Here is a 19348-nt window from a genome sequence, read left to right as displayed (position 1 = left end):
GCAACACAGTGTGTGCTTCACTCAGTGGGTTTAGGTACAGTTCAATAAGTAGCATATGTATGCCCCCAGCATAGAATCCACATTGCTCTTAAAACATGCTGTGAATAAAAGAAACAGTGAAAACGGTGATTTTAAAATGAAACCCCCAACATAACCTGCTTTGGACACTTGTAGTTTTTATTCTGTCCCCGTTGTCTTTAAAGGGTTTGAGAGTAAAGTTTAAGAACAGAATTCAAACAGGAAGTGTCCTGTTTTAGGATCATGAATTAAAGGTAAATGAACAACCAAAGTGTTAGTGTTTGCTGCCAACGGGGGAAAAACACAGGATTAAAGTTGCATCTAAGAATTAGATCTATTACTGATACTCATCAGGGAAGCACCCTCCAACTCTCCATGCAGAGGTTACAGGAGTGGTGATGCTGTATTCTGCAGAATCAGTCAGTGGGCAGTGATTTCATACCTGTCGATGTCTAATCTGGAACATCTATAGCATGAGGCTATAGCAAGTTACACCTCTGTAAGTCAATCACCTTTTGTACTACAGAAAACCAGGACTAACCCTGAAGTCATCTGGATAAGCTGAAGTCCTGCTTCCTAATAGACACCTCTGGTAGTAAATGTATAGCTTTAGTAATCTCCTGATGGTGACGTCATCAACACAAACGTTTTGGTTTTCTGCTTTGATGCTTTGTGTAATGACTCCAGTCGGCACCATGGAAACATGAACCTCTCACTAAAACAGATCTGTAATAGAACTGTGGTGTGTCTAGGAGTGTGCTTGTGAATGTAAAAAACATAATGATGTTAAAACAATGCAGCCCCAAGTTTTTAAAGAACAGACTTCTGATACCAGCAGCAGTGAAGATGATGGTTTCATATTTTAACGTGGAGCCGCAGTCTGTCTACTTACAGTGTAGAGTAATAGATTTCACAGGGAAGTCAAAATTAATAAATTATTACATTATATGCACAAGACGGTGAGCGTAGGTGAAGGAAAGCATCCAAAACAGCAGCACTTGTTCCTGTAATCACAGTAAATCCCACACAGGGAAAAAGCTCAAAGTCACTCATTAAGCCACCTGCTCAATAAGCTGGGAGACAAAAACAAAACTGAACTTTGTAGCTGCTCACATCCGCAGCCAAAAGCCACAGACGCTACATTAAAATGTGCATATCGGTCAGATACGGAGTTTAAGCTGAAGAGAGCCGACCCACTTTCTGTTGCAGTGACACCTGCACCAAGCAGGGGGCAGTTTAAACGGTGAGGATTTTCACAAGACCATATTGATTTCAAGCCCTTCATAAAAATGTTTTAATTAAATGTAAAATAATATAAAATATTAATTTGTAATAATATATAAAAATGTTTTTTTTGCAGGCCAGTTATAAATGTACATGAGTCTGAACCAGTCACCTGCAGCTGTTTGGTAACTGAATTATTACCATCTACACCGGCAGAGAGGCTGTTTTCAGCAGCACACAGTGTTGCAGCAAAGCTCAGGGACAACTTCAGAATATGCTCACTTTTCTTCATTGCAGCCATCACATGTTCTTTTTCATTGTAGTTTTATTTATAGAGCACAAAATCTTTAAGGGCTTATCCTGCACACACAACCACATATACCTGAACACACAGTCTGTCATCCAGCAGATACAACACTGTTCCAACAGTGTTGTATCTGCATTTTTGCCTGAATGCAGTTAAACTTTGAGTTTCTAAAATGGAGAAACCTTCGTCATTTTCTGTTTTGGTTTTGGAAGACTGCAGATCAGGTGTGACTATTACTATAAATATTAGCAACTTTTCTTTTTGGTCTACTAGAAATGGAAAGGGACATGGTAATCTGTGTTATTGAACGGCAGGGTTTGGTGCCTTGGGCACAAGTATGAATTGTATTTTACAAGAGGGAACAAAGCCTTATTTCCCATTTCCAGCTTGAAGAAGTTCTCATTTAAACATCAGTCCTCCTGTTTTCTCTTATTAGGATTAAGAGGATTATGGATTAGGATTATGAGGGCTGAAAAATTCTCCCAACACACGCAAATTAGACTTGGCATGTGCAAGTCTGCATTTGTGAACATGTTCATGAGTCCCCGTCCCCATGTTGGGAATATTGGTTGAAGGTAGATTTAAATGGGCTTGAATCTCTAAATGCATCTGTGGGAAAAATTGGATACAAATTTGACACCTCTTTATAAAAGCTATTGCCATTAACCTTGAACCATCGTTGATCCCCAACATTATCATCCATGAACATAAGTAAATAAAGCTCTTATTTTGAAAATTGCTACTAACCAGCCAGCCCTGCTCGCATCCGTTTTGTTTCTTTGTAGTAATTGTTGTTTTGCTCTGGATCTGCTGTCAGCGGGAGGACTCATATTAACATTAACGTACAGTTGGTGGACATCTGGTTAATCTTGTGACCACACTCACCAAAACTGCAGTGCAGAACCAGGGTTACTGTTGCCAACTGTAGGTCCAGATAGGGACCTAACACCGTTTAGTGGTGTCAACATGAGCTTATCGCAACTGCAAGATGCAGTCACAAAATGTTGAACACCTGTAAAGTCCAACATGAACGTGGACTGAATGTCAGCATGCTGAAGGAGCTTTGTGACTGGTGGGAATCAATTCTGAGTCTACTTCCTGAAGTTATTGTGTTTACTGGACATACCGGTCTGTTTTCCCAGATGTCCTTATCTACCAGTTAATGATGCTTCACTGTGGTAGTGTTGCTTAAATGCTTTCCTATTAAACCCCAGTTTCTCACAGAAATCCCTTAAAAATAACAGGCCTTGGAAGTATAGTTGTAAGTTTCATTTACTTGGTCGAATTTGTGACCTTGTTTTGTGGTAGTGTTAGTATCTAATGCGTTTTGGGCCACTTAATAGTGTTAGTTTCTTTCATAATCTCTCTCTGTTACCAAATTCAAGTCTGCATGTCACCATGCCTGAGTGAGGTGATGAGTGGTGTAGAGCCGGGGACTCATTTCCATCAGCATTGTGGTTTCCCTCAAAGGACCATTTGTAACTGGATAAATGTAATTGAACTTTGCCATACTGTTAAACTGTCTCTGTATCTGATTTTTGATATTGGGTTACAAATACTCCAAACATTTGCATAAATGCAACAACATAGGTTGACACGTTGCTTTAATTAACAACTTTTAAAGTTATAAGTTTAATAAAGTCACACTACAGCAGCAAAAATAACCTCTTCATAACTTAGCATGTGAACTTTGTCCAGGACGAGCTTTGTCACATTGGGTGATGAGCAGCTGCTGAGAATGTGGGACAGATTTGTATTTTAGAGAAACAAATGGCTCAACAGTCTTCACATTGTCAGCATAAGCTACCCCCAGCTAATGATGTAGTTAAACAAAAGAAGAGGGGGGCTCTGCAAGCACACTGAATACATAACTGCACATACAGAAACGTGTAGAATTTATTCAAAAGAACAAATTTGTTTCAGTTCACAACTAGATTGGTGAAGTTGGATCGATGGTGTGACCTATGGTCGTGTTCTAAAAAGAACACAAGATGCAAACACCGCCATTAAATTTCAGTTAAATAAAACTATTAGAAGATTTGAGTTAAAAGGGGATAATAATTCCATCCAGATGAGATGCTGACCACAGGCAAACACAAATTCTGTTTGTTTTTTTTGTTTTTCTTCTCATGAAAAAAATCTCTCCTGAGCTTAAATAGTTTGAGAACTACGTTCCTGCTCAGCTTCTGTGGATGGTATGGCATGTCTCCATACACACAATCCACACAAAGCTTCTTGATGGATGATGAAGTAATGTTATCAGAGGTTTGTGGCACCCCCCCCATTTTTGTCCTATGTTAATCCTACCAAGCAGCCTTTTCCACCACACCGGTCCCTCCCTGTCTTCGTCCCATGCATTGAAGCTACATGAAAGAGCTCCTCGGGACAGACAGACGTCAGCCTTCACGCCCCATATAAAAATTGCTAACTGCACTGTGTCAGTGTTGTCTGTGCTTTTATCAACAGCTAATGAAAAAGCCAGATACCTCCCTCTGTGACGGATGTAAGATTGCCTGTAAATTCCCTCACTCACTCTGCTACTGTGTTTTGTTTTTTGACAAATTGATTTTTCATTATTTTTTTTAAGAAGTCTTATCTGGTTGGTGGATCCCTGGTCACAAAGCCTTGGCATGCACCGCTTCAAAAACACTGAGAAACTCTTTGAAGCACGGGCAGTGGCCACAGTAAAGCTGTTGGTGCTGTGTCCCTCTGGGCTGTAGCTTTGATGAACACATTCTGCTGAGGTTGCAGTCTGCCTTTAATTCTTGAACCACGTTGTGTTTTTGATGGAGACTAAAATGACTGATGTTTTTTCTTTTTTAAATACATGTGAAGGAATACAACGTATATCGACCTCCCTCACCACCGACACGCTCACAGCACAAGCTGTTTTGGTTTTTCTTCTTAAATAACAAATATTCATTTTCCTATTTCTCATTAAACAGCCTTCCTTCTGCATCGATTCTCCTTTTTCTGGAAATTCTGAGATGGTCACTAAACCCAGTGGTGTTGTAGAAACACTTTAATCTAGTGGCAGTTTGCTGTCTCTTCATGGGACGGCTTGCGTTTTGGGATATGTAGTTTATTGTCACTTTATGTATATTTGTATTGAATCTCTCGTGGCAGATTAGGCCCGCAGCCTGGTGTGTGACACAAGTGGTGTAGAGCACATAACACAGATCACAGGGAGGTGGTGCTAAAGCTGTGTCCACACTGGAAACAATTTGCTGTGCTTTGAATCGACAGCTGTTCAGTTGTGGACATTACAGGCCTCTGATACATTTAGTACCAGATCGGATGTTTTTCATAATCATTGATAGTCACTTGAGTGACTCATCTGGAAGTTGAGAAACGTGTATCTTGGGTCCCACGCTCGTGTATACTTATTAATATGATCAGTATTACCAACATTTAACTGTTAAGAGTTTGAGTTACCGTCACTTTGTTCCTGTCTTGCTCATTTTTTCTGCACTGCCTGCATGCAAGAAGTTAAAAGCTGCCGTAAATCAAAATTCTGAGTATTATGTTTCTTTGCAGTTTTAGTCAAATTAAGGTGAAACTGAGCACTTGATGGGTTTTAATAGTGATAAAAGTAAAGCTTTTCATTAAGTTCAGGCGTTGTATTTATAAAGGTTTCCAGTGGAAATCCTAACATCTTTCCTTTTTAAGAACCTTGTTCAATTACTTGGAGGCTTTTAACCTAAAAATTACAACTTTGTGTGTAGTTTGCTTTTGAATATTTTGTTTTCTTGACATGCAGAAAGTTCTTCCTAATATTGAAATATGCTGATGAGTTATAACTGCTAAAGAAATGAGAGTAAGAAGCTGGCCTGACAATTTTAAGGAAAGTAAGGCTTTGGGCCACTCCTTAATATGCAGCCACCCCACAGGCCCTGTGAATAAGAGTGCTGTCATTATGGAAACAACAAGTCCCAACAGGACAAAACATTTTCATCAAAAGAAAAAGGTTATTATTCAGGACAGTTTGGTATTCATTTAGGCACAGATTCTACTCAATGTGCAAACTATAGTCATGGATTTGTTTAATGCTTCTTTGTAGTCTAATCTGTGTCCACTTCACAAAGCAGAGCTGTGCTGAATTAGTATAGTGTTGTGCATGCGTGTACAGACCTTGCCATGTGAAGTATAATACTGATGAGGCACATCTAATGTTAGACCGAGGCTTCCTTTGCTTGGTCATGGCCCCAAAAATCCCAACATGAGTCATTTATACCTGCGTTACTGGTGCGTACTGGTTTGTGGCAAGGAAAGTGTCCAGTAAAAACACAAGTTACCTGTGTGGTGGGTATATTTTGTCAAAGATTGATTTTTAGCTTTGCTCTGTGTTTGCTGTGCTATGTGAATGCCCTGGGTAAATATTGCACCTCTATTGCTCTTCACTAATGCAAGTAAGCTTGAGTAGGCCAGTAACAGAACACTGGACGTCCTCATTCGCTGGCTTCTACCTCCCCTATTAAAGAGCTAAAATGACGCCGCATGCCCGTTATAAGAGCTGTCATATTTCATAGCAGATTTATGCAGTGTTGACCATTTAAAAAAAAAAAATACATTTTTAAAAAATTAGTATTTATGTGCTAGGAATGTCCAACTTGAATAGAACCAGATTTGGGGTTTGTTGTTGTTTTTAGATCACCAAATCACAAACCACACATTAGCTTAGTCCCTCTGCTAGAGCCTTAAATCTTTGGTAAGGTTGCACTGTATCAGAGGAAATCTTGGGTGTTGGTTTCAGACTTTACAGGTGACTTATTAACCACTTTTGGTTTTGGTTTTTTGGCAATACTAACCTAACTGTAGAAAAGACATTAACCCATGAATTTGCTTTTTGTTTTTTACATGCTTTATGTTAATATCAAATACTCTTCACCACTCGTCACTACCAGTTTACCAAAACCCCACTTGTGCCCAGGTCTTTAGTGAGATATGGCACTTGCTGTCTATTTCCCCCAAGTGTTTGTCAGACATCATACTGAAGCATCCATGTGTCCCATACTACACACACACTTTTGATCTGATCTTTCCATGGTTGTCCTGACAGAAGAAAACCATAATATGATTTCTTCTAGACAGGTGGCCAGAATGATCAAATCTGTAGCACGGTTATTTAAACTGTATTTCTTATTTAGATCCAGCATCGCATGTACAAAAGCCAGTGCATATCCTAGCTCTACAGGACAGTGTTAGTTGTTAAAAGGAGAAAACAATGTGGGTACAAACAGAACTGCCTGTTGTACTCATGTTAACTGTAACTGAAGGTGGATGGAGGCTGTGTAATTTTGACCCCTGCCCCTCTACTGTCTGCCCTAGTGTTTAGACTCGTCAGTGGGGAAGAGGAAAAGAAGCTTGGCTGTTAGCTCTTCTCAGGATCCATCTTTCTCAGGATTAAACCAGGTGTGACCTTTACCACAACACCAGCTGCCTCACAACTGCAGTTGTCGCTTTGCAATCATATTTTACTACACTGGTTTAAAATGAATTAGCCCACCAGCACCCATCTTGCAGTTGCATAATGCCCAGCGTATGTACTCCATCTAACAGTGTGAATCTTGTTAGCATTGGCTAAGAAGTAGTTGTCATTGCCATGTAACAAAGACGCTGCATTCATCTAAATTATACACGAGTGCCTGATTGTCCTCATTGGCCTAAGAGGAAGTGAAATGACTTTATTTTTATTTTGTTTTAGCGATGAATCAAACCTAACTTTAATAACAAGAAGTCAGTGAGCTAATAGGAACAAACACTGGAGAAACAGCAGAATCATAGAATCTAATGTTCTGGTTGATTCTTGTTAAGTGTTTAATACTTTACCAGTACTGGTGGGTGGTGGGACTGACAGACCAGTGTGCACTGTGTAAGTCTATTTCACACAGAAAAGGAAAAATGGAAGTTTCTTTCTTTCTCACCAATAAGACTGGTGTCTTAATGTGCCAGCAGGACAGCAGCAAATCGCATTTAACGTGATTGACATACAGTGATAAACTGTTTGACCTGCTTTAGTGCCTCAATGTTGAGGCATTAAAGTTGCCTGGTTCTTATCCCCCTTTTTAAAGGTCGCTTATAGTTGCTGTGTTTGGTTTTCTAAGCCTAAAATGAAATCTTTCAATAAGAGACATTCAAAGTCTTACAGCTAAGCTGAGGCTGTGCGGGGGACATTATTGATATGTCATCCCAGTGAAGGTGAACTGCACGTGCGACCTCTGTAGAGTCCAGTTATCATGTCATGCTACCTGTAGTGACACTGACCATAGCCAAATATAAAAACTACTTTAAAAAAAGAAGCCCTATTGTTGTCCGTCTAGTGCATCGGTTAATTTCATTACCACCAACACAACCAATGTCAGAGGTCAGGGTTTTTCTGAAAATCCTGTCAATGCAATCAAGAAAGTTGCCTTGGATTTTCAAATTGATGCAATAAGTGTCTACTTAGGTCTGAGGGGTCGTCACCGGCAGTCACCAGTACTTTGTTTTTTGAGCAGTGTATCTGGTGCTTAAAACTCATATCAAATAATGACTATTTGTCAGTTGTGGAAAATAAAATGGGCCAGTATAGTGAACTGTAGGTGTGCTCACTCCAGTCTTGGAGTGAGTAGGATTTCTGTCTTGATAGGATTGCAGGTTTGGTCATGTTGTAACAGGGTGTTTGTGTGTGAACACTGTAGAATTATGGCTGCAAGCCTAAATTACAGAGATGAGACACCTTAATTTGATTTTTTTTTTTTTTCCCCCCCCAACCCCTTGACCATCTCACATTTGGGAGGGAGCTATTCATTTATTTATTTATCCCCCCCCCGGTCATAAATGGCAGTATTATATTGGCTGTGAGTGTGCATCCAGTTGTAACTCCTGTTGTTGGAAATGTGTCTTCTCTGGACCCCTCAGCCGTAAAAGGTCAACGGGGGTGTTGGCGTCATGATGCTGGTTGTGCGGGCAGTTTGGATGCCTATGTTTGTGAATGTGACAGCTTGAGAGCGAGGTGACATAGGTACATAGATACCACAGGTGTATCGACTTAAAATCCCCCTACCAGTGACTTTGACCTCAAGGCCAAGGACGGAGGTCAAGTTTTCTGAACATTTTGTGAATGCCATAACTAGAGGAAGCCGCCTGGGATTTTCAAATTGATATCATTGGTGCCTCTGCTAAAACTCTTGGGCGAGTTTGAATCTCACCGACCTTGACTTGAAGATCAGAGGTCAAGTTTTCTGATTAAGTCGAGAGCCAGGCGACGTAACATTTTGACATTGCTAGCATAGATGTAACCTAATGAAGGTACTGATATTTTAAAGTGTTGTGATCAAGCCTTTATTTGACTTTGGGGGTTTTGTTTTTGTTTTTGTTTTTTTTGTATTTAGCATTTAAGGGTGGGGTTGTTTTTTTTTGGTTTGGTGTTTTTGTTTTTTAAAAGAAATTCTAATAAAGCAAAAATACATCGGAAAGTTTTTGGGTTTTTTTGACAAATGTTATGCAGTTAAACGATTACATATTGCAGTTTCTAAAATGGAGAATGGGCAGAAGTGTCCGATTACTTTTAAGTAACAAGTAAGATTACTCTTCCAAAAAAGTAATTAGATTACTGTTACTTTCCCGTAAGCACACCGCATTACTAAACCGTCGTGATTTTATTTGTGAGAGTGTCTCATGACGATGGCGTAAGCGCGTGTGATGTGTGCAAGAGAGTACGACCATGCAGCGTTTAAAGCGTGGACGCACTGACAGTACTTTGAGTTTGATTCTGTAAAAACTGACAAACATCTGCATGGTAGAGGTGGGAATCACCATATATCCCACGATGCGATATTATCACGATATTTAACTCACGATACGGTATTATTGCGAAATTTAAAAATATTTTGCGATATTCAGATTCTGTACATAAAGGTAAACTTGATCAATATTCATTTTATCTAATATCAAAGTCTCGCACTCAGTCTTTCTCTCATCTCAGTCAGTTTTATTGTTGACAAACTGAACGGTTTGTATTACAGTCTAGTCCAACTGAACTGAATGCAACCATCTGGTACAATTACAGCTATTCTGAACTATGCAATATGAAAACTATGCAGCCCCTTCAGCAACTGAAGAATTTGAAAGTAAATTAAAACAAAATATAATTTTACATTAAATAAAAAAGTTTTAAACTTAATTAAAATAAAACATGTCTTAAAATAAAATAAGTAAACTGTCGTGTTTATTGCTGCCATAAAACAAGTTAAAAACATTTGGACAGTGAAGGAATGTCAGGATTCTTGCTCAGAAAAAGGATCAACATGCTCTGAAGTCAGAGTCCACAAAAACTTTTTTTTTGTAACAAAATATCGATTTCTGCTGTCCCTGTATCGATACATTATTAGCAAACAAAATATCACGATACTACACAGAATCGATTTTTTTCCCCACCCCTACTGCATGGGAAGAAATGAAACTTCAAATCTGAGCGAGCACCGAGCACGCCGGTTGTCAAAAACTGATTTCCGGTATTTCCGTGTGTTTACTTATATTGGTAAATAGACTTTACTGAACAGGATTTACAAAGACGTTACATATAAAATTGCCTGTTTTTCAAGTATCTTTACAAATCTTGTGTTATTGTACCGACATTATAATCGATCCGGTCCTTTTTGGCCACTTAAAATATGTTTACAACATAACTGTTGTATTGGTTGCGGGTTTTTTTTCTGCTGCCCTCTTGGCCAGATTACTCTTAAAGAAGACAGTTTTATTGTCAACTGGATTTTTTTTTATGTATAAAGGAAATATAAAAGTCACTGCTAAAAACTGATTGTAGTTTCTACCTTTGCAGCTCAGTATGACTTGATATCTGCGTAAAGTTATAAGATTAAAACAAGTTTAACTAAATGTTATGTGATTATGCAGAAAAAAACTGGGCTCAAAGGTCTGTTGCTTTATTACGTATTCAGGTTGTGTATCATGTTTTTAAAAAGTAATAAAGTAACTAATTTTGAAAAATAATCAGTGAAGTAATGGATTACTGATTACATCTTCAAGAAAGTAATCAGTATCTAATTACTTCTGTTAAGTAACATGACCAACACTAATGGAGATTAATGAGCAGTTTGTTCGTTTTTTCATATTTATTATTGCTCATTTAATAAGACTGGATACTCTTTATCCAGTTACTTACCTGGTTACTTAATCAATGGAATACCAGATTATTACAGTAATCAGTGGCAGCTGTAATTCAGTGTGTGCCGTCATCTGTACAGCACAGTGGACATACTGCCATGGTTTGTGTTTCAGCCAGTAACGTTGGTAAAATTTGGTAATAGTGTGAATGCAGAGGACTGCGTGAGATTTTGGACCAATGCCATGTGGAAAGTTTCTAGCTTTAGTTTTAAACATGACAGTGATTGCAAAGACACTTTGAGGTAAAGGCATATCTGATAGGGGGGTACCCCCAAAATAAAACAGTGGAACTGTGAACCCAGGCTGCATTATTATTGAAGCCAGGTGGTGTCATATTGAGAGAGTGGAACAAAAGACGGCTCGCCTCCAAATGAAGCTCGGCCAGTCGTCCCAGAAGGCAACTTTAAATATTACCAAAAGCTTTAGGCTGTGTTGAAGATTAAGGGTGCTCACTACCAAATACACTCTGAAGCTTGTTAACTTGTTTTGTTTGTCCATGTATTAGTTGCATGTGTCAATAAATCACTGCACCCATTTACGCAACAAAGAATAAATGACAGCTTTTTCCAGACTTTTGCACAGTGCTGTAAACGCAAACTAGAGAATCAGTAGTCGAGTAATAGATCGATTATCAAAATGGCTTTTTACAGTCATTTAAGACATTTCACCTGAGACTAGTGTCAGTTCATATAAATGAATCGTAATGTTCCAGAATAAGAGTGCAGTGCCCCCACCCTCCAAGCACACTCCGCTCAGCAGACACCCGTACGCTTCTGCATATCGACACCATCACAGGGTTACGTTCATCGTTGAGTAATGTTAGCATTTGTTTTACAGAAGGACAAAAAGGATGATTTTAATGAAAGAACTCTATGTTCGTCGGTAACCGACAACTAACTAGTCTTCTGTCCCTCTCCATCAGTTGTTCCTTATTGACTTTGGTTTGGCAAAGAAGTACAGAGACAACCGAACACGACAACACATCCCATACAGAGAAGACAAGAACCTGACTGGCACGGCACGCTATGCTTCCATCAACGCGCACCTGGGCATCGAGCAGAGGTCTGTGCAAACATCTGATAGACAAAGGACATTATAGGTTACTTTTTTCCAACAGTGTTAAAAATCAAGCCAATTTTTTTTTTTTTAAATGGGCTTTTTTCTGGTTTACATTGTATCTTTCTCTTCGTAATACTGCCACAGCAACCATTTCTAAGAGAACGAAAAATAATGAATATTTTGACGGTGTCAGGGAAACGCTAATGCACTCATTGTGTACTCAATGAACACTTTTGTTGTCTTCAGTCGCCGTGATGATATGGAGTCACTAGGCTACGTGCTGATGTACTTCAACAGAACCAGTCTGCCATGGCAGGGATTAAAGGTATGTCGCTGCCTTTGACACACTGCAGGCAAAGACGGTAGTTTTGTTTGTGCTGGACGTGTGGTAGACAAACTACAGACGCAGCACACCATGATGTTTTGTGGTATCGCTCACTAGCATGAGTTAGAGATGCACTGATTGTAACTTCTCTCTGGCTCAGACGCAGTGCACCTGTAGCCTGAGTGCATTTAGTGTAACAGTGGGTTGTGGCGTAAACATGCTGTTTGTATTTTGTGTTGTCCAGGCTGCCACAAAGAAGCAGAAGTATGAAAAGATTTCAGAAAAGAAGATGTCCACCCCAGTTGAGGTCCTCTGTAAGGTAAAAACACTTTAACCGCACAACACCAAGAGTTTGAGACCTACATGTTCAGTGTGCCCACACAGAGAGAAACCTAAATAGACTGTACAAGGATGCCAGAGCTAGCAAAAAGAACACTTTGAATTTTACATGTAACATTAGTCAGGCCAATAAACCCTTCAGTTTAAAAAGTCTAATGAAAATGGCCTTTTCTTGCAGTTATGTCACATCTTACAGGGTTAAACAGGCACCATGATCAAAGCAGTGCACACTCAGTTGTATGAATGCATATTTCCAGGGTTTCCCAGCAGAATTTGCCATGTATCTAAACTACTGCCGTGGCTTGCGCTTTGAGGAGGCTCCAGACTACATGTATCTGCGCCAGCTGTTTCGCATCCTCTTCAGGTGAACACACGTGTCCAACTTTCTGTACATGGCTGTCAGTTTTGGGGTCGTCAGCTTTGAGAGCTAAATGCAGTTTCCAGTAGTTAACCCCAACACGTGCTTTTACTACATTGCCATTGCTGATCCATTAGCTAATCTTTTGTATGCAATTGCAAACTTTTAGTACAGACGGATTTGTATGCGTTTGAATAAACTGTTTCTTTCCTACAAAATTATTTTAAACTGTTCAATGTTAACGTTGGTATATTATTTCTGTGTGTGTGTTTTAAGGACTCTGAACCACCAGTATGACTACACATTTGACTGGACCATGCTGAAACAGAAAGCCGCTCAGCAGGGGGCCTCCTCCGGGGGCCAGGGCCAGCAGGCACAAACCCCCACAGGCAAGCAAACTGACAAACCCAAGCCTAACATGAAAGGTTAGTAGCAAACAGCCAAGTGACGTTTTTTACAGGCGCCAATAGCTCAGCATTATATTCAGGACTTTTAGATACTGGGTTTATTTTGTTTGTTTGTTTTATTGTTTTGTTTTATTATTAGAATTCCCTATTCCATGCCCCAGTGCCCCTGGAGAACAAACAAGCACCAAATTGGAAATGTACAGCAAAAAGGATATTGTTGCTGAAATAAAGTCAAGCCACATTATAAGCCTGAGGCACAATAATATTAATGATAATAATAATAATAATAATAATAATAATATTGGAAAAGAGAGAGATTTAATTGGAAGCAAAGACGTCCTTGGGGAATTTGACTACTAACTTTGCTGTCATGCTATTCTGTCCTTTTTGGGGGTTGGACTACAGGCTTTCTCTGCTGTCGCAATGTTTTAATACTGACCAACTATCATTCTTGATTCTTCTGCAGTCGCTAACATTTCCTATCCAAATGAAAATGCTGAACATGTTGTGTCTCTTGCTGCTCCATGTTACATGATTGAGATGGTTACACTGTATGGCAATGGCAGCTGTAGGCTGCTGCTGCGTTTGTGTGTAAAAACATTTTTGTACACATTTGACAAATTGAATAACATCAACAAATAGCAACATATCAGGAATTTCAAAAGTGGCTGCATCAGATGTTTTTGCTGCAGCGCCCTGTTTAACAGGGATTTCTCTGCCTCTATCTACATAAAGATGCAAAGGGAACACACGTGCACATATGTACACACAGAGACGTGTGTGCACATGTGTACTGTTTGAATGTCAGAGCTTGACATCATTCAAAGTTGTATGTATTTATTTACTGATTATAAGGCTGTAAATTCTGCCCAATACTGACTGTAAATTATGTGTCTTTAACTTCTTCTAAACCCAGATCACTCAAATGCATCATTGTGACAGCAGCATCACGTGGCCCAGTTTGCATTAGAACCCATTTTGGCCCCACCAGACTTGAGGCTGTGACAGTCTTGCTGTAGCAGGACCTCGTGGCAGCACACATATGACCACGAGCATGTTCTTTTGTTGCTCTGTAGTGAAAAATGGCTTTGAGAATAAGACCAGTCTAGAAGGCGCGCAGCATTTAATATCAAGTGATCAGCGTGTTCGTCTGTTGATCTTGTGCTCAACGTTTTGCACACCATAATCTACATGTCATAGTTGGTTGCAGTCACCAGAGGGCAGCTGCTCTCATGCAGTGCTGTTTGTGATGCTACTTTAGTTTAGCTTGTGCTACAGAGAAGACCTGGACTGAGTCATCAGGCTATTGCACAGCCATGTGCCATGTTCCTGCAGGCACAGGAAGAACATGCAAACTCCACACAGAGCTGAACAGCCACATGCAGTTTGTTGCAACAAAGTGGTCCATGTACGCCAACATATAGAGTACTGACATACCTGTCTGTGGGTGACATGTTGTGGTTCAGGTGAGATGCAATATGTCACCATTTAAAGTAGTTTAGTTTACAGCATGGTTCGATGTAACATTGGCACGCACATGTTGTGCATGTGCACTACCGTCAAGTTTTAGAGCACCCCAGTTTTAGGACGCTGGTTTAGCTCAGCGGGCGACCACGTGCCATACGGCTGAGAGCGGCCGGCCCGGGTTCGAGTCCGACCCACAGCCCTTTCTGCCCCCGCTTTCCTGTCCTTTCTTCACTAAATAAAATATATATGTTGTTGTTTTTTAAAGAGCAACCCCAAATTTTCCAGTTATTTATTGCAATTCAAGTCGTTCAAGTCCAGTGAAGAACTTGAAATGGTGCAAAGGACAGTGGTGAACTGCCAGAGGTTTAAAAGAAGGTAAGGTTGCCTAAGACTAGAAACTGCATTTCAGAATTATTCAAAAAGGCCTTTTTCAGGGAGCACAAAATGTGTTAACAATTTAAAGCTTCTCTGCATCAATGGAGGTTCAAGCCTTGAGAGCTGGTGCTACTAATGCCTACATGAACCTAGTTAGTCAGAACCATGGTGAGCTTGGAAACACGGAGCGTCCAGCACAGTCTCCAGACTTGAACCCCGTCCATTTACAAACTCATGACAGAAAGAAAAATGTTCAGAAAAACATTTAAATAAAAAAGCACAATGCTGCTTCTCTTTTCCACTCTGTTTACAGTGTCTCTGACACTCGACCAAACAACAAATACAAAGATTAAATAAAAAGTCTGTTAAAATTCAAAATGTCTCTTCCAGCCATCATTAAAGGAAACAAACTCAGATGTTAAGTCTTTTGTGTGATTTGGTGCATCTCAAATAAACAAGTATCTGTGTTAATACTGAAACAGGAAGGTGAAATATTCCCTCCAAACAAAACGTCTAAATTCTAAATGCACAAGTCAGTCCGTGCGTGATTACATCGCTCCGCCCATCAGAAAGTCTGTGCCTGCGTCCGTATCGCCTGTCGTCTTTTATTGGACTGACAATTGTCGGTTGGAATATTTTTACACATCGCCCAACTTTAGTCTATAAATTGATTCCATGATTTCTTTTTTAACTCCAGTTTCTTTCATACAGTGAGACATTAAACTGCGTCATTTTCAATAAAAACTGCAAACACTGGGGTGTTCTAAAACTTTGGTAGTGCACATCGGTGAGCTCACCAAGTGCTGCTAAATATCCTACATTAAATGTATGATGGGAATGCTACATGTAGTTAGAATTTCTGGGTTTTGTAGTTATGTTGGTATAGTGCGGGCTGTATGGTTAAACATGCTCGTGTTACCTGTGTAGTCTCACACTAGTTGAGAGTATTGATGTTGTTTCAGTAACTAGTTTGAAATGAAACCGCAGGTAGCGTGATGGACTTTCCTGGGGAATCCCAAAAGGTCGATGCTGTTCGTCTGGGCCTTTTCAGAGTTGCTCACCTGGATGGCTGAGCATGCAACAAGACGTTTGTAGGGAACTAGCGCTGTAGGACACTGATACACCTCCTGTGTTCTACACCTGTGTGCTGGTTGTAGTTCTTTGCTGCTGGCCTTTTGCTTTCACTGCGCTACATGCTTCCCTCGCTGGTGTGGGTGTTCAGTTTGTCCATCTCTGTGCTCCTGAACAACTGTGGTAATGATGCTTCTGTCTGTCTCCAGGTTTTTGAGGGGTCTGCTCTGAGCAGAGCTCCTGAAGTGTTGGTGACCAGGACTAATAAGTCTCCCTTCCTGGATAAGCGACAAACAAGAAAGTCTTTCCTTCCATCATAACTGTCTATGTAATGGAAATATATAGATTTACACACACCTTTGTCAGCTGTGTTATCTATATATTCATATATGTGTATATATAATAAACCCTCCACTCTGGAAGATTTTTTTTTTTTTTTTGGGCTTTTGGTTTTTTTAGGATGTGGAGGCTGTAGCCCCCCCCTCCCCAACACACATGCCCTCCCCCATCCATCCTTCTGTCTCTGTTCTCCTCAGTGTTGACTTTGTTTCTTTGGAAACTGAAGTTGAGATCAACTGACCATTCTTCTGTTTTTCCTCTCCCAGTAGAAACATCTCAAAGCATCTCTTCTCTTCCCATTCAGTTATTTCACTCCCTCCTTTTACCAAATGTTAAACATGTAAGCCTACAACCTGTTCTCCCTTTTGTTTCTTATATAATTGAATGACACACCCCTGGATGTTATTTACTAAAAAAAATCAAATGTTGATTTTTTTCTTCTGGTTTTGTTTTCCTATGGTGATTAGGAGTTTGCCTGTTAATAAGCAGTGGATGGCAGTCAATGGTAGAATGATACTCCGGCTCTCTCCCTCTCTAGAGCTCTGAATGATACATCTGTTGTTAAATCTTCTCCATAAATGCCAATAAAAATATTACATAACTCAGAGCAGCACAAGTTCTTATCAGCCACCTTCACATGAAAACTGTGTAGAAAGCACCAGCCAGGCATGAATGTGAGCGTCTGTTGCTTGGTGTTTGTTTTCCCCAGCAGGCAGCACCGTAAAGAAATCATGTTCACCTGAATATTCGGGATATTCACATGGTATTAAAATCCCTTCTGCTGTTCTTTAGTATACCAACGTGAATTTTTAACTTACTGTTTTGTTTTTTCCCTTGTCCCTTTTTTCGGGCTTTAGGTTCAGTGTGCTGCATCATGAGACCAAACTGTTTAAAGCACCGTCTCAAGATTGAGTCCAAGTTATCACACGTATACCAGTCGCTTGTTAGGTGTATAAAGAACACTGGGAAACAGTTTTTCTTGCTCAGAGATGTCCTTTATTATAAAGATTCAGTGATTATAAAATATATGGTTGTCTTTGATTATTTTTTCTTCTTTTTTGTTTCCAACGGTGGAAAAAGCTTCTCGTCATCATTGAGTCTTATACACTGTACACCGATTAGCACTGTAGCCTCGTACCCAACATTCGACCAAACCACTTATTTCTGAATAAATGTTGAGACGCTTTTGGGTTTTGTTTTTGATTTTGATTTTTTGTTCTTAAGAATGATTTAGATCAGAAAGACTGGATGACCTGCAAAGGTTGAAACTGGGTGTATTTAAAGGCATGTTTCCTGTCGTGCTGTTAATGTAGAAACTATTCATCTATTAACAGTAATATTTAAGTCCAACCTGACTGCATCAAACTAAATTGATCATCTGTGCCTCACCTTGCTACTGTTAGCATGTGACTCTGGAACAACCAGCCTTGTTGTTGGGGATTGGGATGTGACCTGTACAGAAACACAGTGACCTAAACTGCAACTTGTGACACAGAGCACGAATTATAGTTCAAGTTAAGGACGGAAACACTCGCACCGAGATGGACCCTGAATACAGATCAAACTAATGTGAATGTTGGACACGAACCTGACGGCAAAGCAACAGTGTGCACAACACACGGTGCTCTGTAGTTTGTGTTATTTGAATGTGAGCTGTTGCACACTGTTCAAAACCTGCAGGAAAACCAGCACAAATGATGTGCAAGTTTGCACATTTGTATCATTTAGTGTAAGCAGTTTCCACTGAATGTTTGGATGTGTGTGAGATCCTACTGCAGCTGTTGGGTCGACTTGATGTCTCTGTTTGGGGTCCAGCTGAAACAAAACATAACAACACAACTTTTCCGTTTGCATAACACGGCAGTACAAACCATGAACGTCTGCACAATCGCCACCAAATATGTGGAATCCTGGTGACAGGAGACCAGATCCATAAATACCGACGTGTCTCCATCCTTTGCATGCTCCATACGTTATACAGAGGTTGTGTTTTTTACAGGCGACCTCCATCAGCCCCCAACAGTCAAACAAGCTTAGTTTCCAATGAGCCGTTATTCCTGGAGAGCAGAGCAGGTAACTCAGTACGATGGGCAAAGTATAAACACGAGTGGACGTCCCAGCAGCAGTCTGATGTGCCTGTTGGAGTTTGTGGTTCCTCGGCTGTTTTTGTTTTTCCAAGTTTCCTGTATGTTCATCGTGTGTGCACGAGCAGAGGAAGAGAGATCATCGATATGCTTCGTGATGGCAACAGGTAAGGAACAGCCTCCATCGCACTCCTGTGGACCGAGGAGTAAGAACAAGTGTCAGGAGGAAAGAAGAGTTATTCGTGATGATCGGATGAAGCTAAATTCTACTTTTACATTTGATTTTAAATCAAATTATTCATCTGTAACCCAACAGGACAAAATATAAAAGGCATGAAGTGAAGATCCAATGTGGAGAAACACGTCAGACACATTATTGTGTAAAATGCTTAAAGACAGGACTTTGAGTGTTTCTATTGTAAGCTAATATCAGCCATCGCTGATCGATGGCAGCCACTGTTTCACCTCTAACGCTCCTGTAATCCTCGGGTCACGTTCACCCCGTTCAATTTTTAGCATCCGAAAATTTATTAGAAATTTTAAAAAAAGTTTAACTTTTTTCGGCTTCATATTTCATGAGCATAAACTTTTTATACGTTTCCAATGAGCTGAACACATTTTGCATACATCGGTGCTCCTCTGGGGTTGTTTTAGCTGTGGAAAGCATGTCTGTGACCGTGAACCTTTACACCTGCATGTGCGATGTTGGTCCTTTCAAGCTGACGCATGAAAGGGGGAAACGTTCCCAGGAGAACTTTGATACTTCTGCCGTGTGGCTTGCGAGTCGTTCACATCCAAGTATTGAAGTGT

General features: G+C 40.1%; 1 protein-coding gene across 4 annotated transcripts in view; it reads left to right on the top strand.

Annotated features, from left to right (window-relative positions):
* Positions 1-17059, top strand: part of csnk1a1 (casein kinase 1, alpha 1) — a 29682-nt gene extending 12623 nt beyond the window's left edge. The window contains exons 5-11 of one of the 4 annotated variants that reach the window (XM_004566615.4): positions 6878-6961; positions 11637-11776; positions 12020-12098; positions 12343-12417; positions 12695-12801; positions 13072-13184; positions 16325-17059. In XM_004566615.4, the coding sequence (XP_004566672.1) occupies positions 6878-6961; positions 11637-11776; positions 12020-12098; positions 12343-12417; positions 12695-12801; positions 13072-13184; positions 16325-16332 (606 nt within the window). In that variant the 3' untranslated portion in view covers positions 16333-17059. Of the gene's footprint in view, positions 1-6877; positions 6962-11636; positions 11777-12019; positions 12099-12342; positions 12418-12694; positions 12802-13071; positions 13226-16324 lie in introns of those variants that run through there. The other 3 variants (XM_004566614.6, XM_004566616.6, XM_012923406.4) reach the window with 3 other exon arrangements.
* The last annotated feature ends 2289 nt before the right edge of the window (positions 17060-19348 follow it).

This window comes from Maylandia zebra, linkage group LG2, assembly GCF_041146795.1.
Source record: "Maylandia zebra isolate NMK-2024a linkage group LG2, Mzebra_GT3a, whole genome shotgun sequence".
In the NCBI taxonomy this organism is placed as follows: domain Eukaryota; kingdom Metazoa; phylum Chordata; class Actinopteri; order Cichliformes; family Cichlidae; genus Maylandia; species Maylandia zebra.
Note: the sequence above shows the minus strand (reverse complement) of the source record. Positions and strands in the feature narration are given on the sequence as shown.